The sequence below is a fragment of the Betta splendens genome, chromosome 15 (assembly GCF_900634795.4).
Source record: "Betta splendens chromosome 15, fBetSpl5.4, whole genome shotgun sequence".
NCBI classification, from domain to species: Eukaryota; Metazoa; Chordata; class Actinopteri; order Anabantiformes; family Osphronemidae; genus Betta; species Betta splendens.
Window position 1 is genome coordinate 7,252,177 of NC_040895.2, and position 17,842 is coordinate 7,270,018.

Genomic DNA, 17,842 nt, shown 5'->3' on the forward strand with positions numbered 1-17,842 from the left:
TTTATACATTTTAATTGACAGTAATGTAATATTTTGTCGCTCTGCCTTTTGGCTGCACAAGGTGACACCAGGCAATGGTAAAGACAACTAAAATGTCCTTCAAGTATTTCTCTGATGTATGTACTCACTCTGCATTCTAATGCTTTCACTTTACCAGAAACGACCGATCTGGACCCAGGTCCTGCAGTCCAAGGAGATGCCAAACTGATTGCAGGAACTATGGCTGCACAATTACATTCAGTAAGCATGAGATGTCGTGGCTTATTCGTAGTATGTACTTTACGCCATGTGCTCTTAAAAGCCAATGTTTTCATTTTGGTTGCGACAGGTGCAGCTGTGGAGGATGGAGACAACGACATCATAGAACCACCTGGAGAGAAGTTGTCACCTGTGTCTATGGAGGCTCAATGCTGTAAGTAATCACCTGAGCAGTAATTTACCTGAGTAGTAAAGTGGTGATAAGCTTAACATCTCAATGCAGACTTGTATGTTAAGAACACATCTGTTTGTGATGTTTCTTCTAGCATCCTTCAGCTCTTGCTCCCTCCAGCCTCCGGTCCAGACAGAGGGGAGCCTCCCAGTCCTAACCACACAGAGGAAGTGTTTTCATCACTGCTCTCTCTGTGCTACTGGGTTTGGGAGACTCTTCACATAATCAGTGGTGTTGGCCTCCATCTGTAAACAGAAGACAGTCAAGACAAGTCATTTTCTAAATATTTTGAAACTAATTGTAATAAATACGTTGCATCTTTAACATCATTTATTTGTATTTCTTTGTGTTTTTGTATTTCTTTGTGTTTTACTGTGTGAATATGTTGGTAAAATGGTAAAAATAATGACTCATTACTTTTGACACTTTCATAACACTTTCATGAAGTGATAAATAACAGACTGAGATGAGATTTTTGTTGTAACACTAGTCAGATTGTTCATTTGTCCATAGGAACTTCCTCCTTACTTCACTTTACTACATACATCAACTTATTGAATACATATGTAATAATTAGCAAGTCTGCAACAATAATGATGTAACTGCATGCTGCGTCCACACTGGTTCGTGACAATCTCCAGTTCCTGAGTTCATCTCTAGCAAAAGACAAGCTGATCTAATATCAGTGGGAGAAGTAGAACACTGTCACAGCCTCCACAACAGCCAATACACACTCTCTCTCAAGATGATTGAGAGTGATTCGTTTGGTCATCGTACAACTGCTTCTTCTGGGTTCATATCTACTAATTTCTTTGAAAACCGTCGTTGTTAGTTGGTACTACACTGCCTCTTCCTGGACAAGAGGAGCAATGACATCAGTTTCACCACAACAAATACAAAAAATATACAAACAATTTAAAATAATAATAATTAGCTTAGCTCGACGAAACCTGTGCAAAGTTCAAGATGAATATAAGTTATTTTTTACTTTTCTGTCAGAATATTTATTTTCTGTATGAACCCAATTGGACAAAAGAAGCAGCAGAAATACAGCAGCAAAATGAAGCAGAACATGCCATCAAGGACATGGAGTCACTCTATGCACAAACTTAAAAACGTTTATCACAGGCCATAACAAAGATGCAAAAGAATCAGCAGCACATTGAAAGTCTGCTGTAGCAATAATACATGATTGAAAGATTGAATGAAACCACGGAGGCTATGAAATACATATGATTTGAACACATGTATGAAAGCGTAGAATTAACATAATAAGATAAGATAAGATAAGATAAGAAAACCTTTAATAGTCCCGCAGTGGGGAAATTACTTCTCACAACAGCAGTACAGATAAGCGAGAATACAGCTACAGAACAGTTTGTGTTGGCACAGTGCAAAGCAGTACAGTACAGTTGGAGTGAGTATGAGGTCATTGCAGGGTTATTGCACAGTAATGGGTATAAGATTTGTACCGGTAACAATATACATGATTGTTCACAGATCTACACAAATATTGTGCAGAGCAGGTTGCTATATAAACCACTGATTAAGATTAATGAGAGTACGAATACCTTCATTAGTCCCAGAGAAAGAAAATTGCACCTGAGTATTAGGAATAAACAAAGAAAACCCTGAGCGTGTACATTACAACTGTAGATGAAGATACTGAGATGCAGGTGTACACAGTACAAGCATGTCACAAATAAATGAGTGACATTGGTGAAAAGTGTAAATATGGAAACATGGATGATGATTATTGCAATTTGTGAACATGTGCCAAAGTGTCCATGGCTGTTTCTCCACTGTGGGACAATTAAATGCTTACTTATTTATATTTTTGATTAGTGCTTCAGTATCAAGACATTTAGTCTTAATAATCGTAAATGTACCTAAACCAGCAACCAAACGCTAAGACCAAACGTGTTGGAGCAGTGTAAAGCAGAGAGGAGAAGAAACATACAGAATAAGTTTCAGAGGCGGGGATGGAAAGAGACCATCAAGTCACTTGTTGCTCAGTGTGTCCCAGGTCATTTCTGAAGTTCTGGTTTTGATCACCTGCTGCTGATGGGTTCATCAGAGTCTCCATTTGACAGATGTTTGCATCCTCCGACGCTGGAGTCTCTGAGCTTTCTCCCAAAAAGATCTCTGAAAACATAAACACAGTTTGTGATGTAGTTTTAGAAAGAAACATGTAAGTAATACTGCTGTTCCAAACACACCATTACATATTACTACACTTGTAATAATATATATATATGTAGAAGTTAAAAGTATTAAAAGCTATATCAAAAGTTAGATCTAACCACTTAATAAAATAACCTACTGTACGGATCTTTCTCCATTTAACCAGGACTCCAAGACCAGCCCCAAAAAGGCCAGCTCCGAAGAGGCCAAGACAAACCCAGGCAAAGGCAATGACACCGGTGTTCTTCCCTTCTGAAGAAACAAGAAAGTCTGAGAAAAAAAGTAAAATAGCAGCTTCCTCCAAGACAAACTACTGTTTGTCCTTTTTCCTGCGTTACTACCTCTTTGTAGCAGAAAATCATTTTACAATGATATATAATATAATCCAAGGCTGCTTTCACACTTTCAGATTTAGAACAAGTTACACCACTGTCAGCTTTCTGTTTTTAATCATCTGGTGAAAACCTCGCGGCCCTAACAGCTGGTGTAGTAAAGAAGGGAGAAGCTTTCTGAAGCCGAAGCTATGAATCAGCATACTAAGTTATCAGTAGGTAATTCCCCTTCCACAGGATGACTGACAAATAAACATGTAGCAGCTCTAAAACACAGACAATGACCAGGCCAATGATTAATCCACACTATGAACTTGTTTGTCGTGACGACAGAACATTTACCAGACGTACAGTAGTCATCTCGTCTTTCTTCGGAAACCTTGTTATGTTGGGAAGGACTTTTCTTGTGTTCATCACTGTTAAAAAAATAAAATCAGTTAAGCACCCTTTAAATGTTAAAGTGATTACGTCTTTATTTTCTCTGTTACTTTACATCAATTTAAATCCATGCCGTTACCAAAGAGCATGACTCGCTGGGAGAGCATTTCTGAACCCCGGCCTTTTGGCACATTACAGGAGAAGTTGCCAGTGTCACTGAGCTGAGCCAAGATCTGCAGTGTCATGACTCCTCTGCTCAGGTCTTCATGCCTTAGAGCTGTCCTGTGTCTGAACTGCGTTTCCTGTAGATCAGGACAGTCCTTTCTATCGCGGTAGACGTGGACCACCTGCTTGTCATCTTTTTTCCAGTCAACTGTCCGAGTTCTTAAATTCAATGATGCATCAAAACAGCACTGCAGAGTGACATTTTGTCCCACTTGTGCTGTAACTTGGGGGGTGAAATGACCCATTCCTGCAAAAAAAAAAAAACATTTTAGTGCACATTGAAATGTACAGCACCACCTCATCAATTAGCTTTGAGCAATTCCCAGCAATGGTGGGACACACATGAACTGCACATTAATACAGTCTTTTTTTCATTTTTGAAAACTGGTTACACTTGGTAAAACATACTTTAGTTACTGTATTTGAATACTTTAAATCAGTGCAATTAACCAACAGCATCTAACTGAACATTTGTCAAATTTGTATCTAGTACTTTCTCCTGTTAGCATCAAAACACTTGCTTCTGTTGAAATTATCTAAACCTATAGATCAACTCCCTAAACAGCGCTGCATCATCCCTCAATAAAAAAACCTGCCTCTCTAGTCGTTGAGAAAACACTGTTCAACCCTGACACCTTGAGGAAAAACCGACACCAAACATGCAGATTTCAAGTATGTTGAAATCTGACTTTAAGTATGTTCAAATCTGCCTTTCACATTGTCGGTGGTTATGTCTGGTCGCTTACCTGGTATCGCTGTAGCCGGTACCCAGATCACTACTAACAATATTATTACAATCTTCATCATGCGACATGAACTACACAGCAACACGTTTGGAGAATGTAGACTCTCTCCTCCGTCCTATCACCCACTCATTGGCCTGCGTTACTCTTCCTCCTCTTTGGGATCGCAGTTCCTTCGGCCAGGCTCCTCGGTCAGGCTGAGAGGGGGCGGAGCTAAACCATTGGTCCAATCATTGCAGCTCAGGTGATTGGTCAAAGCGCAATGCATTCTGGGTGTTTTAGGATATGACTATTTCCAGCAACAACAACCACAAGCAGCAACTTGCTTTTCAGCCGTGAAGTATCACTTCAATATCAAAAAGTCACTTCACTTCGCTTCACTAATAAGCAGACTTGGCAACAATGGACCTCGCAATAAATAGCGCTATCAAGCCAACAGCAAGTCCCATGCATACCAACTGTATTTACAAAACAGTTAAAATGGCTAAAACGAACGACGAACGACATTAAAGCTGCTGTTGTTTTAATTATTGTTGATTTCATGGAGCATTTTAACACTTTGTATGGACATGGTCCAAGTAATCCAAAACCTTAGTGGAGTCGAGCACTGGGGGAGAGAGTCGTATGGTGTTATACTGTAGGTTACAAACAGTTAAAATGTACACAAACCACCTTAAGATGGTACATTGATTATTATTTTTGCTCATATTAAGAGAAACGAGAAAACCGGTGTGTTTTGTGTTTAATATTCAGGACAAATCAACCAGAAGACGACTTGATTGGCAGCATAAATACATTACATGGTTTGCAAGTGAGCACAAATTCGACATTCCCACTTACAGTCACCAAACTTCTGAACAGGTCTTCAGCATCTAAACAGCCCATTTGTTTCATTTTATTCCTCCTTGTGAGCCAAATACTCATCTTTGCCTGTACAATCAGATTAACCAAGCACACATGTCTACCTTGTGATGCACTGTAAACAGGTCAAAACATAAAAAGCTTATTGTCCTCTGTGACCACTTATCACATTCAGTCTCAGTAAACCTGTTTCTTTGTAAGAGACATGATGTGATTTCTACTGAATTTTAAGGTAAACTGTCAAATTGAACAACACACTTATTATTTTTATATGTGTATTTGGTAAATCTATATATGTACTAAAGTGAAGTAAGGAAGAAGGTGATAGAAACAAATGAACATCCTGATTTGTGTAACAACACTATTCTGATTTACTATTTCCAACAGATGTTTTTACCATTTTACCAAAATAGTCACAATCTCATAGTGGAAGTAAATCGTGAAACATTACAGAGAAAAGTATATGTTTAACATTAAATTGATTTATTGAAGCTTGTATTACATGGTTCTAAATTGTGAAAGTGATGCTTGATGTCTCGTCCTGACCATCTCCTGCTCAAGGGAGACCAACAGTGAGTTGAAGAGCTTCCAACCCAGCAGCACAGAGGAAGCAGTGGTCCAGTCACTTCCTTTATGTGGAGCGATCAGAGAGGTGCAGGCTGCAAGAAGAAGCATCATAAACAAATGTATTGTTAACATACATCTCTACATTGTCAGTTTAAGTTTATGTCACTACTATTATTCAAGTAAATTACTGCTCGGGTGATGACTTACCGTACTGAACCTTCAGAAACAGAGGTGATGACATCTCTCCAGGTCCTGTGGCCGTCATTTGGTCTCAAGGAAACTATTAATGAAGTTCTCCAGCCTCCACAGCTACACCTGTCATCAGGACTCTACACACGCTCACTTAGCTCTGGTATTCCTCGACTGAATTAATTTTTCTAAGAAGGCAAAGAGGAAACAAAGAGAGGGAGCGAGATAGAAAAGGGAGCGAGCTTGGAGAAAGCGGTAGGAAGAGAGTGAGTTTGGAGTGAGAGAAGGATGGAGGGACAGGGAGCAAGAGGAGGGAGAGAGGGAACTTGGAGAGAGACAAGGAGGGAGGAAGAGAGACCTGGAAGGAATCCAGGAGGCATCTAAAAGTGATGCGCAGGCAGTCAGACAACCCTAACTCCAAGCCTAAGCCCAATGCTCCTCTCCATGTGGAGGAGATGCGGCCTGTTTGTCAAATGGTCATGCTCATGAGTCAAAGATCATGACCATGGGTGAGAGAAGGTACATGGATCCACTGGTGAATGGCGGGAGGACAGGGGGCTCATCTGAAGGGGGAGGAGCACACTCATCCTCATCAGCTTTTCCAGTCAGGGCTACTGAAACCAGTCGCAGCTGTCATTTGTCCTAAGGCTGTGGTTCTGCTGGACTGGGTGAATTGAATAATGTATCTTTCTATGTGTGTATCTGGGTGAAAGGCAGCAATTACCCAGGACAGGTCGCCAGTCCATCACAGAACCACATACACAGGCCAAGAGGGACTAACTATCACTAGAGTCTTTAGACTGTGGGAGGAAACACGGTGATATGAGAAGAACATGCAAACTCCTCAGAGAAAAGCACCTGGGCCACCTGGGAATCGAACCCACATCTTTACTGTGAGGCAGCAGTAAGTCATTCCAGAAATTTCAGCCCTTCTGCCTACAATTAAAAGCTTTATGTGTTAGGTTTAGTTGTGTAATGTCCTTGACCTTTGTAAAGTGCCTTGAGATAACTTTAAGAAATAACATTTATTAAACTGAAAAATTCTTATCTTAGTTCAGTAAATTCAATTTTAACTTAGGAGCAGCCTTATTCTAAATAAAGGTTTCCAGTATAAATGCACATGGCAACATCCTGATGACACCCAACACTACCACACACACAACACTTCCACTCTAATGGGGGAGGCTGGGGGGATGCAGTCTTGGTGTAGCAGCCTCTCAGGTTATCATGACTGTGCCTCCGGTTTTTAGGTGGGATCTTACCCGTCACAGGCGAACCAGCCGTCCCAACCTGGCTAATGTTAGAGTAAATATGATTTACTGACTGATTTATGATTTGTTATTATGATGTTACGTCACTCACAAGGTTGATTGATCGTTTGTTACTTAATGTCATTATGAAGGATATATGTGTTCAATGTTTTAATCCTGTCAGAAACAGGAACATGTTATACTTTGCTGAAACTGCACCCTGCACACAGACACAGAAACAGGAAGTGGTTTTGGCCTGCTGACTTATTTTGAGTAAGCTGGAAGGCGTAAAAAAGGTCACCAGTCTTAGGGTTAAACAGTTCATGATGCTATATGCCTTTACTTATGCAAATCCAATCAGTGTTTTATCCTTATATGGAATTTTCTTTGTCTGCAGTATGATCTTCGTGTATTCATTGTGTTTCGCCTCCTTTTATCTTACTACTATCCCTCTATTGCTCATCTCTTAACTTCATCAAGCTCACCTCCTCCTCACTCTATAAAACATATAAATTATTTTATTTAGTTGGGAGTACGGAGTGATAAATTTGCCCTGGCTGTTTGGTGCAATGGTTAGTGCTTTGCATTCCTGACATCCTAGGTTTTGGTGTGCTCGCGTCAGGAGGGGCACCCGGTGCAAGATCTCACCAAATTAATAATGCAAATCATTAGCTGTGGCGGACCCTGATGCGATAAGCCAAAAGGAGTGGGATAGGGGATGAGGGTGTGTAAGTTTTTAAATTTTTTTTTTTCTTTGACATCCTTGTCTATGTGTTGAATTTTCAGTTTTTAAAGTCTTTCCGTTTGATCATCTTCTTCTTTCTTCTTCGTTCCCTTTCATCTTCTTCTTTTCTCTTTCTTTCTCCTCTCATTTTCTTGTTGTTCTTTATGATAGAGGAGGGTTCGAATGACGGCGGGGGAGAAGGGGGGAATAGAGGTGGGTGGTGGAGTGGGAAATCGTGATGGTTTTAGTGATGAGGATTGGTAAAATTGGTTGTTCTGTGTCATCTTCTTCTTTCTTTCTTCTTCAACTTCCTTTTCACTCTTCTTTCTTTCCTTTTCTCTTCTTGGGAGTTCTTTTTTTTCTTTCTCAAGTCTTTCCTTTTCTTCCTGCTTTTGTCTGTTCTTCTTTTCCTTTTCTTCTTTCATCTTCCCGTTCTTCATTTCTCTTGCCTCTTCTTTGTTTTCCTTCTTTCTATCTTCCTCCATGTCGCACTTGTTACAACTTACAGTACTGCTGTCCTTCTGTAAAACAAATAAAAATAAAATTATTATATATCATAAATTGCTAAAAACACATTTATTAGAATAACATCTATGTATACTGTATGAAACACCCTCTTCCCCAATAAACTAGAGAAAAACATATTACAATTACGAACAATATCTATCCTCCTAAAGTATTATTCAGACTTCAACATAGCATCGACGATACCAACCATCTAATTTTTGTGATACAGTTCAGAGGTTCTGGCTTGACGTACACAAACAGTAAAAAAATTCATCCCCATCCCCCACGTCATGCTTCTCAAAAGTACTACTAAATATTTGTTTTAATTTCAAATAACACAGAAGATAAACTATGTATTAATAATGATTGAACAGAAACAAAACAGAAATGTTCCCACAAATTAGTTTTCTTTTCAAGCGTCAAGCTACTTCAATATGTATTTATAATCCTAAATTGTTAATGGCCCCATAGACAGAAATATAGTTTCTTAATTAATTTATTTTATTTTTAGTATTTTTGAATTTTTCTTGGATTTGAGCATTTGAAAAAAACAACCTTAGTTAAATGAAAATCTTTAAAAAAGTAACGAAATAAAGTACTCACCCCTTCAGACTACCAGGAAGCACGATGGCCGCCTGCCTAATGGAGATTGAAGCCGTAGTTTTAAGACTTTAAGACCTGTGCCACGCGCCAGTCAGTGTACCAAACTGCCTCCTACAGTCTATGACATTCTAATGTCATGCATTAGTCATGCATTAGTTTATTGTGTTACTTGCATTCTCTTTGGAGGTCTTTTGCACATTGATGGTCGTGACACGCTCTCTCTCTCTATTTATTGACTTGGCCGGGCTGAGGCTGCCATCCTGAGACCTGCAGTCACTTCCCTCTGAGGAGATTAACCTTTTGTTCCATTTTTCATTAAAGCTTCTATTAACATTTATATACTTAAGAGACTGTTTCAAACACAAAAGACTGATTTAATATTAATAAACAAGGACCCTGAACCTGAACTCAGAAGACAAACTGGAAACATATAACAATAGGGTGTTCCTGTCTGACTAGTATTTTCTACACATGGAATTCACTGCCTGTGACTGTGTTTGGACATTTGAAATCTAAAGACTGAAGTCGTCATCAGGTGACAAGAGGATGCTCTCCTCTATTGGACAAGGAGGAAAAGCTGAAGAAGTGACGGGGCAAACTGTCAGACATTCTTTCTTGTCAAATCATCAGCACCTGTTTCAGATGATGGATCAGATCAGTTCAGATTCACTTTGTGTTAATCTCCAAGCCCCATTTTGTGCATGTTGTGCATTAGGACCTGATTAGGCATACTCAAATAAAAATGGTTGTAATTCCTAAATGGTAAGGGCTACATTATTAAGCTTGGTTTTGAGCTTAGTTTTGCAAGAAAGCAACTGAATTTGCTACAGTTATAGTGAAGCAAAATAACAGAGACTTAAACCTGAAATAAAATTCTGATAAACCCTTGCCTAGCAAATATCAAGCAAGTAAATGTCTCCCCTGGTGACTGGTGGGGAGGAACTAGAGGTTTGGAAGGCTCAAATGAAAGCTTATAGCTAATTAAGCCTATAAGGCTTAATTAGCATTCAGTGTAACCTAAAAGCTTATATGTAACAATCCGGGATAATATTTCATAGGGTAATACTATGAGTCTGCGAGTGGGGGAGGGGAGGTCTCAGGGAACTGACCCTGATTGGCTACTCCTGGCAGATGCTATGCTATACTTCAGCCTTTTCCAGCATTCTCAAGTTCAAACAAAGCATAAGGGACATAGCATCCATCTTGAATTTGCTGGATTAATTTAGTTTTTTTTTTCTGTAGCGAGTTATCACTCATAGAAGAGAAAAAATATTTTTCCCTCAGGAGTTGGAGCAGACAAACTTGCAGTTTTCAAATCACTTTTTTTCACGTTTTGGACCAAAACGCTTTACTGGACTATATTCGCTGGACTGTAATGAACACAAATCTGCCAGAGATACAGAGGCTGCAAGCAGTTCAGTAGATAATGATCCTCTGAGGGGGAAGATCTGAGAGGTGAGTGTGGGACAAAATAAATGGTGTTTCAGCAGCTGATGAATGCCACCGGCAGTTACCAGCTACTGGCAGCTTCCAGCTAGCAGGCTAATGCTATTAGCTGCTTCCAGCTAGCATGCTAAACACTAATGCCATTTAGCATAAGCAGATCACATATCGTTGAGTGATGCTAATGCTGCCAACTTTAAAGCATTCTTCAATTTTCTCCATTAAAATGTGTCACATTGTTACCTTTTACTCAGAAAATGTGAGCATCTATAATCTACTTACACTTTAGATAGGTGGTGTTTTAGCAGCTGATGAATGACATCAGCAGTTTTTTTAGCTAGCATGCTAATGCTAATGGGCGTTTAGCTTAAGCAAAACATAGCATAGAGCGATGCTAATGCTGCCAACGTTAAAGGATTATTCAAATTTCTGCCCTTAAATGTTTTACTGTTACCACACACTGTGAAACCATGTGGTATCCTTTCACTCAGACAATTAGAGCATGTATGATTTAGTTACACTCACATTTATGCTAATCTTACTTTGATGGTGATTACAAATTTGTAAAACTAATATAAAAAAATTGTAAAACTAATATAAAACTTGACAGAAACACACAGGGAATGTAAATACACTTTTTCCTAAACAGTTTGGTTCAAGTGATCACAAAATGCAATGTCCTACCTCTCTCTATCGCAGTTGTTTTGGTATAGAACTCTCTAGATCTTTCTCCTGTTAGAGGGAGTGAGTTCCATGTCGCCATGGTTACAGCACATGACCATTGATTAACTGTATCTGCACATGTTGAAATGGTCTCACATGAGCATCAGTAACATTTGGCTCATCAGAGCTTTTTGTTCTGCAGGAGCAAAGAAACTGGACCCACTTTAACCTGTTGCCTGAATCTTTATTTATGTTGAAGTTGAAGTTCAATGAACAGGTAAATAGCGTTTCTCCAAATGTTCATCTTACTTTTTATGTTATGACCCCAGAAATCTAAAATGTAGAAACTGACCTCATTACTTTACCAAACATTCAAAATAATAAGTGATGCTTTAATAAAATAGCTTGTATGTGTTCGTCACTGATGAAATTAGCTTATTTTCCTGTTTTAGCTCTATCGGCTTCATGTTAACATCTGTGAGAGTGTGTGTGTAAATAACTGGTCCATCAGGCCCGTATTCTCAGATCTGTATGGTCTGATCCCTTTGTCTGTTAACTGTCGGCTGTCATTTTGCTTCTTTCATGAAGGTGCTGTGGTGCACAGACACTGGTTCGTACCCTAACATGCAGATCAGCATGAGGAACATCCTGTTTTCTTCATGTGTGCTCTTCTCAAGTTGTTGAGTGAAGTCGTCACGTGTCCCTTCTGTGGCGACGTTGCTAAAAAGAAAGGTGTCCTGGCAGCCTTCAAGCCCATCATTGCAGACTTTCCCTAAGGTTGACAACAATCCACACATTGGTGCACTTCTTGTTTATGCTATCAGATATGCACTGTAATCCAAACATGTATGTGTTTGTAAAGAAAATTCCACTATCTTAAACTCATCTTAAACTCTGTTTCTGTGCAGGAGCCCAGCATGTTTCTGAGGTCAGGTGTGTGTGTGTGTGTGCGTGTGCGTGTGTGTGTGTGTGTGTGTGTGTGTGTGTGTGTGTGTGTGTGTGTGTGTGTGTGTGTGTGTGTGTGTGTGTGTGTGTGGCCTGGAGGTGGGGGCCAGCTGTGGCAGCCCTGTCACCCACCAGTCCTGGTGCAAAGGATCACCACTCAGTTTTAACTGCACAATAGACATCTAGCACAGGGGGACGCTGTCCAGGAGACACACTGTCAGTAAGCCGTCAAAATCTCCCCCACTTTTAATTCACTCTAGTTCCACACTCTCACATTCAAGCTGGGGCTGCATGGCCCTGACCTCGGGTTGCCATCTCTGTGGCTGCTGTGGTTCTGCCTGGGGGGTTCTGTGTGAGTGACTCGCGTCGCAACGCCTGGCCTCCTGAAACTGAAGGTATGTAGTCTCCCTGGCTCCTAGGTTTCTGCCCTCCACTCGTTTGACTGGGTGTAGCGGCTGGGCTCCTCTCATCACCCTGGCTTCCTCAAGTGGCATTGTTCACGTACCAACGTCTGTCTCATCTGGTCATGGTGAACAATGTTATAGTACAGCTTTACTAACCTTATAGTGGGACACACAACACCAGTAACTGCTATTATTTATTGTTATCACTATGAATAATGTTTGATTATGATAGCTATTAAGTTTTATGTGATCATGTGTTACAATATCTGTGCATACAGTAGGAGTAAATATATGAGTGTATTTATGCACACGCCATAACATTATTATAAATATTAATATTTAACAGTTAACAACAGTACAACAGTTCTTTATTTATGAATGTGTTTGCCTCACATGTATCTTTTTTATTTATTTGTTTTGTGCCTATTTTGACGTTTCACATCATTTAGAGAACTTTCTAAATGAATAGAAAATCCCGATCCAAACGCGCTTTGATGGCGTCACGCCCGTAAAACCAAACTCTCCATGAATTACCCGCTTCTTCGCCGGGTGCGGTGGCGCGTGCCTGTAATCCAAGCTACCGGGAGGCTGAGGCTGGCGGATCGTTTGAGCTCAGGAGCTCTGAGCTGCAGCGGACTATGACGATCGGGTGTCCGCACTAAGTTCGGTATCGATATGGTGCTTCTGGGGGAGCCCGGGACCACCAGGTCGCCTAAGGAGGGGTGCACCGGCCCAGGTCGGTAACGGAGCAGGTCAAAGCCCCCGTGCCGCTCAGTAGTGGGATCGCGCCTGTGAATAGACGCTGTAGTGCAGCCTGAGTAAAACAGCGGGACCCAGTCTTTTTACACCATTTACACTGATCAGCCGAACAGCTGTGACGTCACACGCTACAGTTGACGTTTGATCATTAAAGAACTACTTCTTTTCTGGGTTCGTATCTGCTCGTTTCTATTAAATCCTTCGCTGTTTGTTGGTACAACACTGCCTTCTCCTGGACAAGAGGAGCAATGACATCACTTCCACCACAAAACGAGCAGAACGCTCTGGACGCTAGTCTGTCTGAAGTACGGTTTTAATACATGACATTAAGCTTCTCTACTTGAGCTGCTGTTACTTATGCAACTACAAAAGTTGTTTGTATAGCTTTAGTTTCCAAGACAAACTTGGCAAAAATGGCAAAATGTCTTGGAAACTAAAGCTATACAAACAACTTGTTGCATAATTTTGCCATTTTCACCCTCTAAATATCAACTGTCTCCCTCATCACATCAGTCATTTTAGTTCATTTATTGAAATCAAACCTCGGTTTTTACATTTTGATATAGACTAAACACTGGTAACATTTTAAAAACATCAGAAAAGATGCAACTCTCATCCCACTGACAAATATTAAGCGGCCAAATTTCAACAAATAACATTTCCAATACGATGTTCACGTCATTTACAGAATTTCGTGAATAAAAAGAAAATCCCGATCCAACCGCCTTTTGATGACGTCACTCCCGTAAAATCCAAACTCGCCATGAATTACCCGCTCCTTCGCCGGGTGCGGTGGCGCGTGCCTGTAATCCAAGCTACTGGGAGGCTGAGGCTGGCGGATCGTTTGAGCTCAGGAGCTCTGAGCTGCAGTGGACTATGTCGATCGGGTGTCCGCACTAAGTTCGGTATCGATATGGTGCTTCTGGGGGAGCCCGGGACCACCAGGTCGCCTAAGGAGGGGTGCACCGGCCCAGGTCGGTAACGGAGCAGGTCAAAGCCCCCGTGCCGCTCAGTAGTGGGATCGCGCCTGTGAATAGACGCTGTAGTGCAGCCTGAGTAAAACAGCGGGACCCAGTCTTTTTACACCATTTACACTGATCCACTAACAGCTGTGACGAACAAAAGCACCCTCCAGCTGATGGCTGATCATTAAACAACCGCTTCTTTTTTGGGTTCATATCAACTCATTTCAACAAACCTTCGCTATTTGTTTGTGCTACACCGCCTCCTCCTGGACAAGAGGAGCAATGGCATCACTTCCACCACAACAAAAATACAGTGAAACTCCTGGCGTGATTTTTTAAAATAAAATTATACTTAGTCACTTTGCCAGATTAGTTTTAGAGAAGTGAAAATAGACATGTGGTGCTGATTTGACGGGTTTGTAGTTCATTTGTATAGAGACTAAGACTCTCGATGTGAGAACGCGGTGAAGTCCCAGCCTGACTTTATTTCATTTATTTACCCTCCAAATATAAATATTTGAATGCACGTGACTGTCTCTCTCATCACACCAGTCATGCCAGTTAAGTTATTGAAATCAAGACGGAATTTACTGAATGAAAGTTATAAATTGTTAAACAGAACACGCCCGTAAAACCAAAACTCTTCATGAATGACCCTGAACTAATCCCAACTGGATGGTAACATCACGAGATTCTGGGAACATTCTGTGCGGCAGGTTAGTCACATGACAGTACCTTGAAATACTGTATGGATGAACTAATAATAATAATTAACAACACATCTGTTTGTGATGTTTCTTCTAGCATCCTTCAGCTCTTGCTCCCTCCAGCCTCCGGTCCAGACAGAGGGGAGCCTCCCAGTCCTAACCACACAGAGGAAGTGTCTTTATCACTGCTCTCTCTGTGCTACTGGGTTTGGAAGACTCTTCACATAATCAGTGGTGTTGGCCTCCATCAGAAGTCAGTCAAGACAAGTCATTTTCTAAATATTTTGAAACTAATTGTAATAAATACGTTGCATCTTTAACGTCATTTATTTGTATTTCTTTGTGTTTTACTGTGAGATTCTGAATATGTTGGTAAAATGGTAAAAATAATGACTCATTACTTATGACACTTTCATAACACTTTCATGAAGCGATAAATAACAGACTGAGATGAGATTTTTGTTGTAACACTAGTCAGGTTGTTCATTTGTCCATAGGAACTTCCTCCTTACTTCACTTTACTACATACATTAACTTATTGAATACATATGTAATAATTAGCAAGTCTGCAACAATAAAGATGTAACTGCATGTTGCGTCCACACTGGTTCGTGACAATCTCCAGGTCCTGATTTCATCTGTAGCAAAAGGAGACAAGCTGATCTAATATCAGTGGGAGAAGTAGAACACTGTCACAGCCTAATAATCTCACATAGGAGAACCTTCAATGTCCATGTGCAGATGTTCAGCACAGACCTCCTTGAAACGCAGACGCTGCTTGTTCGACCTCTCTCAAGCTCTGCGCTTAACTTAAAAACTTTGTTTAAATATGCTTTAGTAACATGTAGCCTACATTAGGTAGCGGACGGTGTAAACGGCTGTCGGCCGTACTGACTTCTGTCAGTGTGGTGCATTTCCATCAACTAATCCCAACTGGATGGTAACATCACGAGATTCTGGGAACATTCTGTGCGGCAGGTTAGTCACATGACAGTACCTTGAAATACTGTATGGATGAACTAATAAACAAGGAAATACTAGTGACGGTCTAGCGTTATGGACCAAAGCCATTTTATTCAATACCAAAGTTGACAACTAATACTGTTTTTTAGCATTAGATGCCACTTTCAACTACTAACAAATCCGACATTATACAGTAAAAGTGCACAACCATTGTTAGATGAGAAGTTTATGGTTTATTTGTATATTAGCTATTTCTTTTGCAGATTTCCATAATTACATCTTATTATGAAAATAGAAAGTAGTGATGATAGTGAGTGTTTTTTGGGGGGGCTCTAGCTAGATTATTGATCAATTTAAAAAATAAATGACAGATAAACGAATGTCGATTCTTTGAACCGCAGTGTTTTACTCTGATTGAGCACCAACCACATCCTTCGCTATCCAAATACGGCTGTTTAGGGCCGCGAAGTTTTCAATAAAACCGCTTCCAGATAAAACGTTATTGTTAAAACAGCCTTAAACCATTTTAACATCTTCCATTAACGTTCAGTTCAAATGTAAGTCCATGTTGAAATTCCTATGCATGGCAACCACGTAATTAATTTGCAGGGACAAACAGGAAATTAAAAAAAAAAGATTGACTTGGTTTCTGACCTATCAGAGCTAAGAATGTCTTATAATTGGAATTGTTGTCACAGACTCGAGATCTGATTGGTTACCGCCTGGCGACACAAGCCTGGTGTAATATGATTGGATAAAAACTTTACAATAATATACAACAGTCGGAGCGGCGAAACCGAGCGGATATAATATGACACGAAGAAAACAGACCATGGAGAATCATTTATGACCTCTCTACAAACAAAATCTGACCATGTTTAGGCTAGCAAAAAACGTTTTGCTGCGTCTGACGGCCGCCACTGCGTCCGAGTTTGCGTTGCCACGCACTCCCGTGCACGTGCGTCAAAACCATGGTAACCAGCTCTGAGTTAATAAAAGGAGCGCAGCTATGTGATTTTACACATTTGCCTCTGGTCTTGGAGACATTGGCAGCAAAACAAAAATCTGCGACCGTATTAATTTGTTTTGCTGGAGCAATGGAGCGCCACTTGCCCCCGAGGATCTGGCAGCTCTGGAGAAGGTTCAGACGGTGGAGCCGCCTAGGCAGACAGCGGTGGCAGCCGGAGGGGGAAGGTAAGCGGTTCCTCCTAGTGTCTTAAGTGTGTACAGTCTGACGGTCAACAATTTAAACACTAAATGAAAGGTTAATCAGTACGGAATGCTAAGTGTAAAAGCAGTTGAATATGTTAACAAAGGTAGAAGCGTTGATATTTTGCTTTGCTTTGGCATAATTCTTCCCCATTTATCATTTGAGATTTGGTAAAAACAAAAATAAAGATGGCGCCTTCGCGCCTTTTCTTGAGCACCATGGCAACAACGTGCCCATGTTAGCTTGCTAAGCTAGACTTTTTTTTACCAAGTGCTATTGTTTTTCCATTTGGAGCTAAAAATGTGTTTGTTTGTCAGGCAAGTGTAGAGAATGTGTCTCATTGAAACAAGACACACACACATGTGAACAAGACGTCTGAGTTTGTACTTTTAAAGAGCTAAAAACTGTTGTTAGTGTTGTACTGAGTGCAGCATTACCTGTCATGTGTGAAAACATGGTAGAAACCTGACTACTAGATGATGCATGTGATGCAGAGCGGTTAGTGCAGCTAATGTGAGCATAAATGCAGTTTAGGTGCTTAGTGTTACAGGCCTCCTGTTGTAGTTTGAATGAAGAAGATGAAGTGAGTTACAAATGTCTGTTCTCTGACCTTCACACACAGTTGCTGTGCACGGTCCACCTAGACTTCCTCCACCTAGACGTCGGAGACCTCGTTGTGACCCACCCACTTCCCACGTTCAGGAAGTTGGTCCCCCCACCTCTGACATTGAGGTACCCCGCTCTGACCTGCCTTCTTACTTACATGTTCCACCACGCTGGGGACACACAC

At 40.7% G+C, this 17,842-nt stretch overlaps 1 protein-coding gene and 3 long non-coding RNA genes across 5 annotated transcripts; 2 read left to right on the plus strand and 2 right to left on the minus strand.

The window, feature by feature from the left end:
• Positions 1 to 103: 103 nt before the first annotated feature.
• Positions 104 to 759, plus strand: LOC129603067 (uncharacterized). Its single transcript, XR_008692644.1, has 3 exons — positions 104 to 240; positions 329 to 412; positions 525 to 759. It is a non-coding gene; the product is annotated as an uncharacterized LOC129603067 (long non-coding RNA).
• Positions 540 to 4,262, minus strand: LOC114841799 (uncharacterized). 2 transcript variants are annotated; one of them, XM_029126945.3, is made up of 5 exons: positions 3,464 to 4,262; positions 3,298 to 3,362; positions 2,754 to 2,866; positions 2,486 to 2,575; positions 540 to 675 (listed from the first exon to the last, which is right to left on the minus strand). In XM_029126945.3, exons 1-5 carry the CDS (start codon positions 3,849 to 3,851, stop codon positions 648 to 650), a joined length of 684 nt encoding a protein of 227 aa, XP_028982778.1. In that variant the 5' UTR covers positions 3,852 to 4,262; the 3' UTR covers positions 540 to 647. The 2 variants fall into 2 exon arrangements, with proteins under 2 accessions (XP_028982778.1, XP_028982777.1); XM_029126944.3 differs by having other exon boundaries at positions 3,289 to 3,362; positions 3,464 to 4,259.
• Positions 4,263 to 8,382: 4,120 nt separating this feature from the next.
• On the minus strand, positions 8,383 to 11,323 carry LOC121202783 (uncharacterized). Its single transcript, XR_008692646.1, has 3 exons — positions 11,121 to 11,323; positions 8,994 to 9,290; positions 8,383 to 8,404 (listed from the first exon to the last, which is right to left on the minus strand). It is a non-coding gene; the product is annotated as an uncharacterized LOC121202783 (long non-coding RNA).
• LOC114841803 (uncharacterized) lies at positions 10,040 to 12,259 on the plus strand. Its single transcript, XR_008692647.1, has 4 exons — positions 10,040 to 10,448; positions 11,302 to 11,376; positions 11,688 to 11,876; positions 12,008 to 12,259. It is a non-coding gene; the product is annotated as an uncharacterized LOC114841803 (long non-coding RNA).
• Positions 12,260 to 17,842: the final 5,583 nt, after the last annotated feature.